Source organism: Lonchura striata, chromosome 8 (assembly GCF_046129695.1).
Source record: "Lonchura striata isolate bLonStr1 chromosome 8, bLonStr1.mat, whole genome shotgun sequence".
Lineage (NCBI taxonomy): Eukaryota > Metazoa > Chordata > Aves > Passeriformes > Estrildidae > Lonchura > Lonchura striata.
This window is the reverse complement of record NC_134610.1, coordinates 1,803,091-1,814,487: the sequence shown is the minus strand read 5'-3', so window position 1 is coordinate 1,814,487 and position 11,397 is coordinate 1,803,091. Positions and strand designations below refer to the sequence as shown.

The 11,397-nt window shown below is 42.5% G+C and overlaps 1 protein-coding gene across 3 annotated transcripts in view; it reads left to right on the top strand.

Moving 5' to 3' along the window:
- Positions 1-3,422: 3,422 nt before the first annotated feature.
- Positions 3,423-11,397, top strand: part of RIF1 (replication timing regulatory factor 1) — a 30,063-nt gene continuing 22,088 nt past the window's right edge. For all 3 annotated transcript variants that reach the window (XM_077784886.1, XM_077784887.1, XM_077784885.1), the window contains exons 1-8: positions 3,423-3,649; positions 4,841-4,919; positions 5,664-5,760; positions 7,164-7,294; positions 8,408-8,502; positions 10,051-10,240; positions 11,039-11,131; positions 11,215-11,353. In XM_077784886.1, the coding sequence (XP_077641012.1) occupies positions 3,513-3,649; positions 4,841-4,919; positions 5,664-5,760; positions 7,164-7,294; positions 8,408-8,502; positions 10,051-10,240; positions 11,039-11,131; positions 11,215-11,353 (961 nt within the window). In that variant the 5' untranslated portion in view covers positions 3,423-3,512. The remainder of the gene's footprint in view (positions 3,650-4,840; positions 4,920-5,663; positions 5,761-7,163; positions 7,295-8,407; positions 8,503-10,050; positions 10,241-11,038; positions 11,132-11,214; positions 11,354-11,397) is intronic.

The following is an 11,397-nucleotide window of genomic DNA, read 5'->3' as shown; positions in this document are numbered from 1 at the left end:
GGTCAGCCCACTTTCCTCCATCTTAGAACTTCTGACCCCCAGGTACAAAGTAAAACCCCCCTGGACAGGTGCTAAAACCCCCTGTACAACACTAAAATTTCCCCTCTGTTTTGTAACTACTTTTACTATCCCATCTAACCCTTTGTGACTGCTTGTTCCACCTTCAAAGCTGGTAACTCATCCCATGGTTCAAACCCAAAATCCCAGCTGTTTCCAGCTGTGCCAGGGTCTCAAATGCTTTGACCAAGGCCTGGAACCTCTAAAAATGTCTGAGGGACATTTGGAGTTCCCACACGCACACAACGTGGTTCAGGCTGAACTCAATCCAGAATTTTTGCAGATTTTTGTTTTGTCTCTTTTTTGGTTTTTTTTTTTTTCATTTCTCCGTCTGTGTTTTTGGTTGTGCGCTGTTTCAGTAAGAAATACACTAGGGAATAAATTATAAAATATACTTACAAGGGTTATTTTTAGAATACGAGTGTAAAATTCATTGCTAACAAATATTTAAAATTATTTCTTTCTATGTTAACTGCTCCTTCTCTTAATTTCTTGCACCACTTGAACCAACTTTTTGTGTGACTGTCACAATAGTTTTTAAATTTACGCTCTCTTTATTTCCCTGGATTTCCACATATTTATTTTTTTAGACCGTTGCTTTATTTCCACTATTCTCTATGCATTATTATTATTTTTTGTTTTTAATTAACTGATTTTCTTGAACTGGAAAGGCCTTCAGTGTAAGCTCATTTTTAAGACACAAAAATCCATCTTGTGGATGGCCTGGCAGGCACCAGGTGAAGAAAATTGGGAAGAGCACAGGATCAGCTGGATCCATACTTTGATTTTCTTGGCAGATCCATGGGTTGTGTCAGGGTTTCCTCATCCAGAGCATGAAGTCCTTTCAAAAGAATGAAAGGAATGACTTGGTAAAGAGAATAAAAGTGGTGAGAGGAAGCAGCAGGAGGAACTTCTCACCGAGCACGGTCAGAAGACAGCACTGAGGTGCTGGACCTTGTTTACACGGGTTTAAGACTGTTCTAGTTGAAATTGCTGAATTTAAATAATTTAAAATTATTCTAGTTGAAATTACTGGATTTAAAATCCTTTAAAACTGTTCTAGCTGAAATTGCTGAATTTAAAATCCTTTATGACTCTTCTAGTTGAAATTGCTGAATTTAAAATCCATTAAGACTGTTCTAGTTGAAATTGCTGAATTTAAGTCATTTAAGACTATTCTATTTGAAATTGCTGAATTTAAATCCTTTACGACTGTTCAAGCTGAAATTGCTGAATTTAAAATCCTTTATGACTATTCAAGTTGAAATTGCTGAATTTAAAATCCTTTATGACTGTTCTATTTGAAATTGCTGAATTTAAAATCCTTTATGACTATTCAAGTTGAAATTGCTGAATTTAAATCTTTTAAAACTCTTCAAGCTGAAATTGCTGAATTTAAAATCCTTTATGACTGTTCTAATTGAAATTGCTGAATTTAAATCCTTCTCCAAATGTTTTTACCTGAAGCAGCATTAAAGCTACCTCTGGTCTTATCCCTCCAAGTTTGCAGTGAGTTATTTTTGTTTCTTGCAACCATTATTAATTTAAAGGAGTAAATGAGTTTTGTTTCTGAGAGTTTTCTTGACTCCAGCTCTGCTGAAATCTAATGCCCACTGTGAATTTTCCTGTGAATTCCATTTTGTTTGGAGCATTTGTATTCCTCATCCTCTGAATTCATCAGGAATGGTTTTGTGCTGGAATCCAAAATGCAGGGAATTCTCAGAATTGTAAGGCAAAGGTTAGAATTAAACCCAGGATTTGAGCTGAGACCTTGGAAAAGGCTTCCAAACTTAAGTGCTAGGAGTGAGAATGTGGATTTATGGTTTAATGCAGAGATGTATTAAGTTAGGAAAGGCAAAGTTTAGAGGTTTAGAGTTTAAGATACAGAAAAAATAAAAGTAGTTCCAGAGGTAACAAGGAGTTCAGAAAGCAGCACTGTAGGCTTGTGTGTCACAGCATAATTGGCTAACAAAGCTGACACACAAGTCCGTAAGACAAAATATTTAATTCAAAACTATAAATATCCTCATTGGCAGTGTTTTATTGGGCAATAAATTTTTAAAAGATCTTATAACTAAAGGTCTTGTGACTTTCTGAGCCGTGCAGTGAAGATGTGAGCCCAACTCACCTTTCCTGCCTGTTGAAAATATAAAAAAAATAAATCACACCATCTAAAAAACTCAGAGGTTCTGTCTCCAACTTATTCGAAATTCCATCAAAAATCCCCAGTTTTGTACAAGGATGATCTTAAGATCTAATCAGCCCCGTTTTTGCTTTATTTCTTCCGATTCTCGACGGTTTAAATTTATTTCATTTCTGAGCTCTTATTGTCATCTCGCTGGGAATATAATCCTGTTTCCTGGCTGTACTGGAGAACAACATTGCTCCTCTCCTGGTTATTTCCGACACTTCACTCGTGCTCCATGAAACGAGTTTCACATCCCCACATTCCTGGGATTGTAAGTGTATTTAAAATGTGCTTTTTAATCCTGCCACCTTGTGTTCACAGCGCCTGTTGTACCACAGCATTCCCATTTCCCAGCACCAGGGCTTGTCCATAGGGAAGAGAATAAGGAAAAACATGGGGAGAATGTTAACATTTTTATTTATGACCTCGGGGTGGGGTTTTTGTTGTTGTTTTCTTTAACTGGGAAGCGACAGGTCTTGGATGGATAGGGATGAGAACCAGGGAACACCTGGAATCCCCACGGGATATTTTTTGGGGAAGAAACCCAGGACAGCCATTCCTAATGGGCATCTCTGCTGGCACAGGGAAACACAGATCCCTGCAGGGCTTTCCAACCCTTTGGGTTCGCTGCCAGGGCCGGGAATTTCCTATTTCACCAGAGAGGGGCTCAAGGGATTCCGGCTACGGAGCTGGAGTTCATTTCCAGTCATTAATTAGGGATTTGACCTGACCTGAGCTGACCTACAGCTCCGACCTCGTCACGAGGAGCGGCCGGAGCTGCGCCAGGACACGTTCGGGTCGGAAATTAGGGAAATTAGGAAATTAGTTTTTCCAGCAGAGCGTGCTCTGGCACTGACCAGGCTCTCCGCGGAACGCTCGCGGCCCCGAGGCCGCCAGAGCTCTCAGGGGTGCTCGGGGTGGGACGCTCGGGCAGGGTAAGGCGGCGGACATGGATTTTTCTCCCTTTTTCCGCCGTTATTCTCCGATCCCGGGATGCGCGGCAGGCCCGCTCCCACCGAGCGCCCTCAGAGCCGGCCGGCCCCGCCCCCCCGCGCGCCCCGCCCTTCCCGCCGCGCCTCCGCCAATCAGCGGCGAGGGGCGGGCGCGCGGGAACCCCCCGGGCCGCGCTGCCATTGGCCGGAGGCCCCGCGCGCCGCCCGCGCGCGCCGCCGCCATCTTAGCGCGGGAGGCGCGCGGCGCTGAGTGAGGGGCGGCCGCGCTGGGGGGAGGAGGAGGAGGAGGAGGAGGAGGCGGCGTCGCCATCGCCATGAGCGCTCCCGGCCCCCATCCCGATCCCCAGCCCGACCCCGCCGCCGGCTCCAGCCTCGGCCCGCTGCTCCACACCCTGCAGGACCCCGCCGCGCCGCCGGGAGAGCTGACGGACGCGCACCTCACCGTCGTCAGGTGGGCGCGGGGGGACGCGCACGCTGCCGGAGGAGGGAGCGGGCGGCCTGAGGGCTCGGGCCGGGCTGGGGAGCGAGGGAGGCGGGAGGGCGATGGCAGCGGGGACGTGCTGCCCTGGCTGGGAGCAGGGAGGCGGGAGGGCGATGGCAGCGGGGGTGTGCTGCCCTGGGAGCAGGGAGGCAGGGCTGCGGCCGGCGTGGCCGCGGGGAGACATGCGGGGCTGGGGGGAGGGACGGGAGGAAGGGAGGAGCGAGGGGAGGAAGAGGAGGGAGGAAGGAGCGCATCCCCGCAGGCTCTGCGCATCCCAGAGCCTCCCTGTCCCCTTGGCTTCCTGGGGCATCCTCAGAGGTGTGCGAATAAATAATAACTTAACAACAATTTTCTTGTCATGTCAAAGCCCTGCGGATTTAGGATTGGAAGGGTGAAGTTTTTAGTTGGCGATTCTCGGGTTTTGCCTTGTTTTCGTTGCATTTCTTTCTGGAAGATGCTTCTTCCCCAGGAGGGTGTGCCTTTCCCTGCATCTTTCCGATATTATCACGTGCAAAGGCACGATCTCTCTCTCTCAGTGTCTCCCTTTGGCTCTGCAGTGAATTTAACACTGTGGTACTCACATACCAGATTTTACAGGTTTTTTAGAAATAACTGACAGCAAAAAAAACCCCTCCTGATGTAAGTATTCAGCACAGGTTCCTCAGGTTGTCCCTGGACTCAGCACGGTTTGGGTTTTGCTGTGAGAAGCTGATGATTAACATTTTATGGGATAATTGCAGTTTTCTGCAGTGATGTTCCTCACGTATGTCCAAAATCATCCTTGCTGCTTCTCAGACCAGGATTTTCCTGCATTCTGAGCTGCTCCTGAGGAAAGTACTTTTTCAGCACCCGTTTTTCTAATTTGCAGCAAGCCATTTAAAGTTTGCATGCTAAATTGTAATGTTTTTATAGGAGCTGACGAAAAAATGAAAGCCGTTAATGTTTTTCTGAGTGTTCTTGGGGCAGAAAATGAGTCATTGCTCACTTTGTACTATAACACAGGATTTTGCTGCTGGGTCAGACCCTGTGCTGGCACTTTTGCTTTGATTTGTCGATTTCCTTCAGGAAAATACGCTGCTCTGTGTCAGAAGTTGAAAGTTAAGTCAGGTACAATGTCTTGAATCTGTAAATATTGTTTGTTTTCCCTCCTGCTCCTTGCAGTCGCTTGAGTGGTGAAGGAGGCAAAGCATTCACTGCAGATTTCAGGAAACACTTCCCTCAACTCTGCAAAGTGTTCAAGGTATGGTTGTTCCATTCAGTTCTCCTACACTTCAGGGAACAAAGATATTTCAGTGGGTAGGGTCAGTGGGCATAGAAAGACTCAAATTTCAGCTCGTTTATAGAGTCACAGAATCATTAAGGTTGGGAAAAAACCTCTGAGTCATGAATCCAGACTTTAATATGAATGCAGGGTAGTGGTAGAGCAGGAAAGGTGTTTTTTTGACAAAACAGATCTTGTAATGAGGAATTACTGCAGAAAAAGCCAAAATGCTGGGTGTTGGATGTGTTCAGGCAGCATACCACAGTCAAATCTAATCTTCCAGCCAGGAGAGATAGTGTGGCTGCCTTAGAAACCATTCAGAATTCAGAATATGCAGAAAATGTCAAGGATTTTTAAGGAGTAATGTAAAGGTTGTTCTGAGCCGTTTTTTCCTTCTGTTTTAGAGGCCTAAAAACAATTGGAGAGTCAAGTGAGAGAACATAACATACGCAACCAAAGTGAAAAACTTGGGATGTTTGGGATTTATTTCATTAAAGATGCTTTTATTACAGAGAGCAAAAATGCCTTCAGCACCTCAGATTGTTTTATTGATTTGCTGTGAACAGAATTCAGGGAGGGCTTCCTGCCTGGGTGGAATTTTCACCTGATGTTTGCTTTTTCCAGCTTGCCAGCAGTGTTGATATTCAGACAGTAAACTCAATATTTCCCAGCTACTTTTCTAACCTGACATTCTGTGGATTTGGGCTTTTTTTTCCCCCCTAGGCACACATTTCCAGTCCAAACTTGGAGCTCAGTAATGCAGCATTGCAGGCCTTGGGCTTCTGCACTTTTCATTCAAACAACACAGCTGAATTATCTGGTAAGCAATCAAACTGTGACTAAATATATACATCAGGGCTCTTTAGGTTTTAATTTTGGCCAGGTTTTGTCTGTAATATGAGCAGTGTCATCAGTTCATTAATTACATCTTGTACACAAGTGTATGGTGATGATTTTTCATGCTGTTACACTAATTCTATTTTACTAACTTTAGTTTCATTAAATGCTTTGGTAGCAATTAGTAATTAGTTGTGTGGAATTAGTGTTCAAAAAAAGATATTCTGGTGGGAAAAGAGTGAAGAACCTGTTTGTAGGCTTTAGGGGTGCACAGTAGAGCTTTTCAACATTTTCCTGCTTTTTCTTGGAGATTTCTTTGTTCCATCAAACCATGGAGTGCTTTGAGTTGGAAGAGACCATTAAAGGTCATCTAGTCCAGCCCAGACTATTGCTAATTAATCCAAAATTTTATGACCTGCATTCCTAAAAAGTGCTAAATCCCTTTCACAAAAGGTTTTGGTTTTGAGAACTTGAGGCTTTGCCTCAAGATAAGACCCCAGGTTTTTGAAATCAGGGGAGAGGGCATTTTTCCTGTTTGAAATTGGTTCTTTTGGTTCTTCTGTATTTCTTCAGTGTCTTCTGCTTTCCTCTTGTGCAAAATTTCCCCAAATTTCCTGTGAGAAAAGGCATTTCTCATAATATCTGTGTGGTATCTTTCTTTCCTCTCATTCATAACTCCTTTTTTCTAACCAGTTGATAAATGACAATTTTATTACAGAATGTCAGGCTCCAGAAATCACAAAGCCCTGAAAACAATGGGGAGTTGAAAAGAGAGGGAGGACAAGCAGCTCCTGTACCTTTGGGTGTACTTTTGACTGGGGGAGAGGAGTGAAAATGTCCTTCCATTTCTCTGATTGTGAGATCGTTCACCCACAAAGTGCAGATTTGCAATAAATCAGACTTTTTACCCTTGAATTTTAAAGGAACACATGATTGCTCCATGTGTGTTCTTAATTGGATCCAAGTCTTATATTAACCTTATTAATTTTTATGTAATGAGCTACAATTTTACCACCTTTAATAACAAGAACCTCTTGTAGGCTCTAAAATAAATTTATTTATATCAAAGTGCTGCTAAATTCACTTAAAATCCAAGAAGTTTTGAATAATTAAATAATTAATCTTTAGCTCAGGTGTATTTAACTAAAGCTGTCCTGTAATTTTATGGATTCTTACAAAGGTAATACAGATGCCCTGCATTATTAGTATTTGTATATTAACACATTTTTTAGTTTTTTGGCTACTTCAGTAGGAGAGAAACTTTTCCAAAGTGTTGTTTAAGGCACTAAATTATTGTGACTTGCATCTGAATGGGCTCTGGACAAAGTTAAGTGAGCAGAATGACCTGGGATGTGGTGAGGAGGATTTTGTGTGCTCTGCTTTCAGGCTCTGAAATGCAGGACTTGCTGGCAGCAGTGAACAGCGTGGCTGTGAAATCCTCAGACAAGAACACTCGCACTCGGGCACTTTGGGTCATCTCCAAGCAGGCATTTCCTCCAGAAATTGTCAAAAAGGAGGTGAGTCCCTTCACTGTCCCTTTGCTGGCCTCATTTCTCACATTTCTCATTTCAGAAATTGTTATAAACAAAAGTGAGTTTGCATTTCTCATTTGGGTGCTGTCCTTTCCTAGGGAGAGGAGGCAAATCCTTCGTCACTCTCCACTCAGTAGCTTTTGAATCCAAAGGTTATTTCCCATCAGATCTGATCTAAATCTTAATTTCATCTCCTGTGCATTGACAGCAACATCTTGATGCCAGTGGTTTTAATGGAGGGATAAAAGGAAATACAAAATATAAATTTTAAATATAGGACCACTGCAGAGTATTAGTTCATGAAAAACCTGAGCCAGAAATTATTGAGCTTTTGAGGGGAAAGTTGCAATGGGAGCAGTTCTATCAGAGGAAACAGAGTAAAAATCCAACAAAGTAAAAATCCATTTAGATTTCAGTAAAATGTGCCATTTTAAATTAATAATCTCTTGCTAACATAAGTAAAATATGCTGTTTAGTCTAGCAGTTCTACTGTGCTTATAAAACTACCTCAACCAAAGAAAAAAATACAGATCTCCAAATTAAAGAAATAAGAGAGGCCCCTTTCCAAGCTAAAAAGATAAAAAAAGCCCCTTGAACTCTAAAACAGAAACAAGCCAAAGCTCAGTCTACAAAAAATTAAAAAAAAAAAAAAATAGAAATTTCTCTGTACAAAGACTAATTACATGTTGTAACACAAAATCAACAGAATAAATACACATAAACCTATTGTAAAACTCTATACATATCAGAACTAGTAAAAAAGAATGAAAAAAGATAAGAAGTTCTCAAAAGCACACGTGTCCTTTGAAAGAGAATGATCTCCACGTGTCCAACACTAATAACTTTACAAAGGAGTTGCAGAGATGGTATGCTTTTCATTCTGCAATTCAAAATTTATTTGTAAAGTTCTCATTTTTCATTCACATTTCACAGAAAGCAACAAAATATCACAGGGGAGAAAAGTTAGGAATATTCCAGTTTAAAAGGAGACCTGGTGTGATCCAAACCCAATCCTGGAGAATGAAATGCCACAATTCCAGCTCCTCCTGGAATGATTTGTATCCAGGTGCTCACTGTGCTGTTCTGTTCTTTGCTCAGGTATCCAATATTCTCTCCACCCTGGAAACAATCCTGACTAAAGGAGAAGTGCAGTCAGTTGTGGTTGAATATGAAGCACTGAATGTCATTATCCGGTGAGTGCTCTGCAATATTCCATTGCCATCCTTCATTTAGGGGGAGAAACTGCATACAAAACCCAAGTGGCCCTAAATTGCTAAAGAAAAAACCTCTAAAGCTCCTTGAGTTGTTTCTTCTGTTAGGGATCCTTTTCCTCCAGTGTTGCCCTGGTTTTGACTGGGCTGGAGGTGGTTGCTGAGAGCTGTGGGTGGGATTTGGGGTGGGAATGGTGTTGATAACACCAGGGGTGTTTTAATTATTGCTGAGCAGAGTTTGCTCTGAGTCAAGGACATGGGGACACAGCTGATCCCAGCTGACCAGGGGATATTCCATGGAATTGTGCCCAGGGCTGAACTGGGGAGCTGCTGGGCTGTGCACCACTTGTTTTGTGTATTAGAATTCATTAAAATATTACCTTAATAATTGTGTCATCATTCTGCTGCAGAATTTAGTCAATATTGCTTTCATTTTTAATGACTCTTCAGGAATTATTTCCAACTTCTCACCTGTGCTTCCTAAGTCATGTTCTTACATTTTGTTTCCAGAACCTGCCTGCTTGAGAAATTCTCTGCTGTTATTTGGGGGTTTATTTAAAAATATCTTATTTAGAAATATCCCCTTGGCAACACATTTTAGTGCAATGTTTCCCATAACACTGTTGGAATTCCTGTCTAATTCCAAAAGTGACTTTTTAGGACCATCACTGTGAGCACGTTGTTCTGGTCAGCAGAACTGAAGTAGTCACATTTTATCTTTACTTAGTGCTAATTTAATTTCTGTTTTAGTAAATACATTGAGCTTTTATTTTTATTTCTTTTTAAGTTTTCTCTTAAACTTTTGAGCTGCAAATCCATTTCAAACAGTTCTTGTCCTCTGACTTTAATAAAATGACTTGAAAGGCAGAACTTTAGTGCAGCAGTTCTCCATAAACTGTAGGGATAGGGATTTGACTTTCCTGGGGAAAAGGGGGACTTGACAAAATTCCAGGATTTCTAGATTCAGGCTAGTTTGAATACATGCCAGATATTCCCATTTCTGCATGTTTTTTGGTGCGGGTGGGATGGTGGAAATGTGTGGAATTTTGTCATGCTGTGCTCTAATAGTTTGGGCCTAGGAGGATAAACTCAGAGCTCTGACCAGGCCAGTGTTCATGGAGCCTGTCCAAACCCGGCTTGGGATTTTTCCAGAAGCTGCTGGGAGTTCTTCCCAGCTGTGTGGGAGTGCCTGGGCTCCTGGGAGCTCCCAGGGATGGTTCATGGCCAAACTTTCCTTGGGCACTGTGCATTCCTGTCAGGCTCTCAGCTCCTGTGCCCAAATTGCTGTGCTAAAAAAGAAAGCACAGCTCTCAAGTCAGGCTGTTGTGTTTTGGAGAAGTTTATCTGAAATAACACTTGAACTTTGCACTTCTAATACGATCAATTTTAAAAATTTGGGATGGTTTTCTATAAATCCTGGATTGAATTAGAGCATTTATTGGTGATACAAAGATAACTTGAGCTGCTTTTGGTGATCTGTAATCCCTGTTTTTTTGGCGTTTTGGTTTTTTTTTTTTTTTGTGGATCCAGCTTAATGGAGCAAGCTCCAGCCCAGATGGGAGAAGAGGCTGTGAGGTGGGCAAAGCTGATCATCCCTCTGGTTGTCCACTCAGCTCACAAAGTGCAGTTAAGAGGTGCCACTGCCCTGGAGATGGGGATGCCACTGCTCCTGCAGAAGCAGCAGGAGGTGGCAGCTGTCACCGAGCACCTGATGACCACAGTGAGTGACAGTGCTGGGCCTCTGCTCAGCAGCAGCTGTTGGGGAGCATTCATTTCATTTCCTGTGCATTGACAGCAACTTCTTGATGCCAGTGGTTTCAGTGGGGGGAAAAAAAAAGGAAATGTAAACACAGGACCACTGCCAAAAAGTACCCAGCAACTAAGTGGATGGGAGGCAGAATTTGGAGGCCTGAGGGAGGCAGGAAAGCAGAGGATGCTCAGCATTTTCCACGCCCTTTCAGAGTCCCCATCCTGGGCAGCAGCAGCCCCTGGGTGTCTTTGATGAAGATTTTCATGTTCCCCTTCACTTCCAGGACTGGCCTTACTTGGCTCATTTATTTTGCTTTATTTTGCTGAAAAATCTACCCAAACAAGGTGGGTCAGGGCGTGTTTTGATTTTGGAGTTGGAGGAAATGCAACTATTTGAAGACACTGATTTTGCTTTGTTGGTTGCCACTGTCAGAATAAGAGCCACAAATTTCAGCTAAAAAGAGAATCAGGTGGTAGCAAATGCCGTGTGGTACAGAGTGAAATCCTTCTGATGTAGAAACATCAGAAATGCTGTTCCACTTCCTCATGGCACCACAAGTTGTGGATTTTACTAAGGAAAACACACTCGTGCTTTGTTTAGGTATATGAGTTTAAATATATATATATATTTATATAACTGTAAAAATATATTTGCATAATCTCAGCTCTGGTCTTTTGGTTGTGTCCCCAGACATTGGTATGAGCGTGTAATTTTTACAATATTTAAAATCCCATTTCTTGTAGAAATCCTGTTTCTTTCTGTCTGCAGAAATTAATTTCCGAACTTCAGAAACTCTTTTCTTCCAAAAACGAGACCTTCGTGTTAAAACTGTGGCCCCTGTTTGTCAGATTGCTTGGAAAGGTAAGCAGAAAATGAGTAAAACTTTAGAAAAAGGAGCTTTGAGCAGCAGAAATCTGTTTAATTGTGAATTTCTTGCTGCCCAGACTCTGCATCGCAGTGGCAGCTTCATCAACTCCCTGCTGCAGCTGGAGGAGCTGGGCTTCCGCAGCGGCTCCCCTGTGGTGAAGAAAATTGCCTTCATTGCTTGGAAAAGCCTCATTGATAATTTTGCTCTAAATCCAGGTAAGTTTAAAAAAATAAATATTTAGCCTGATTTGTTTAAATAT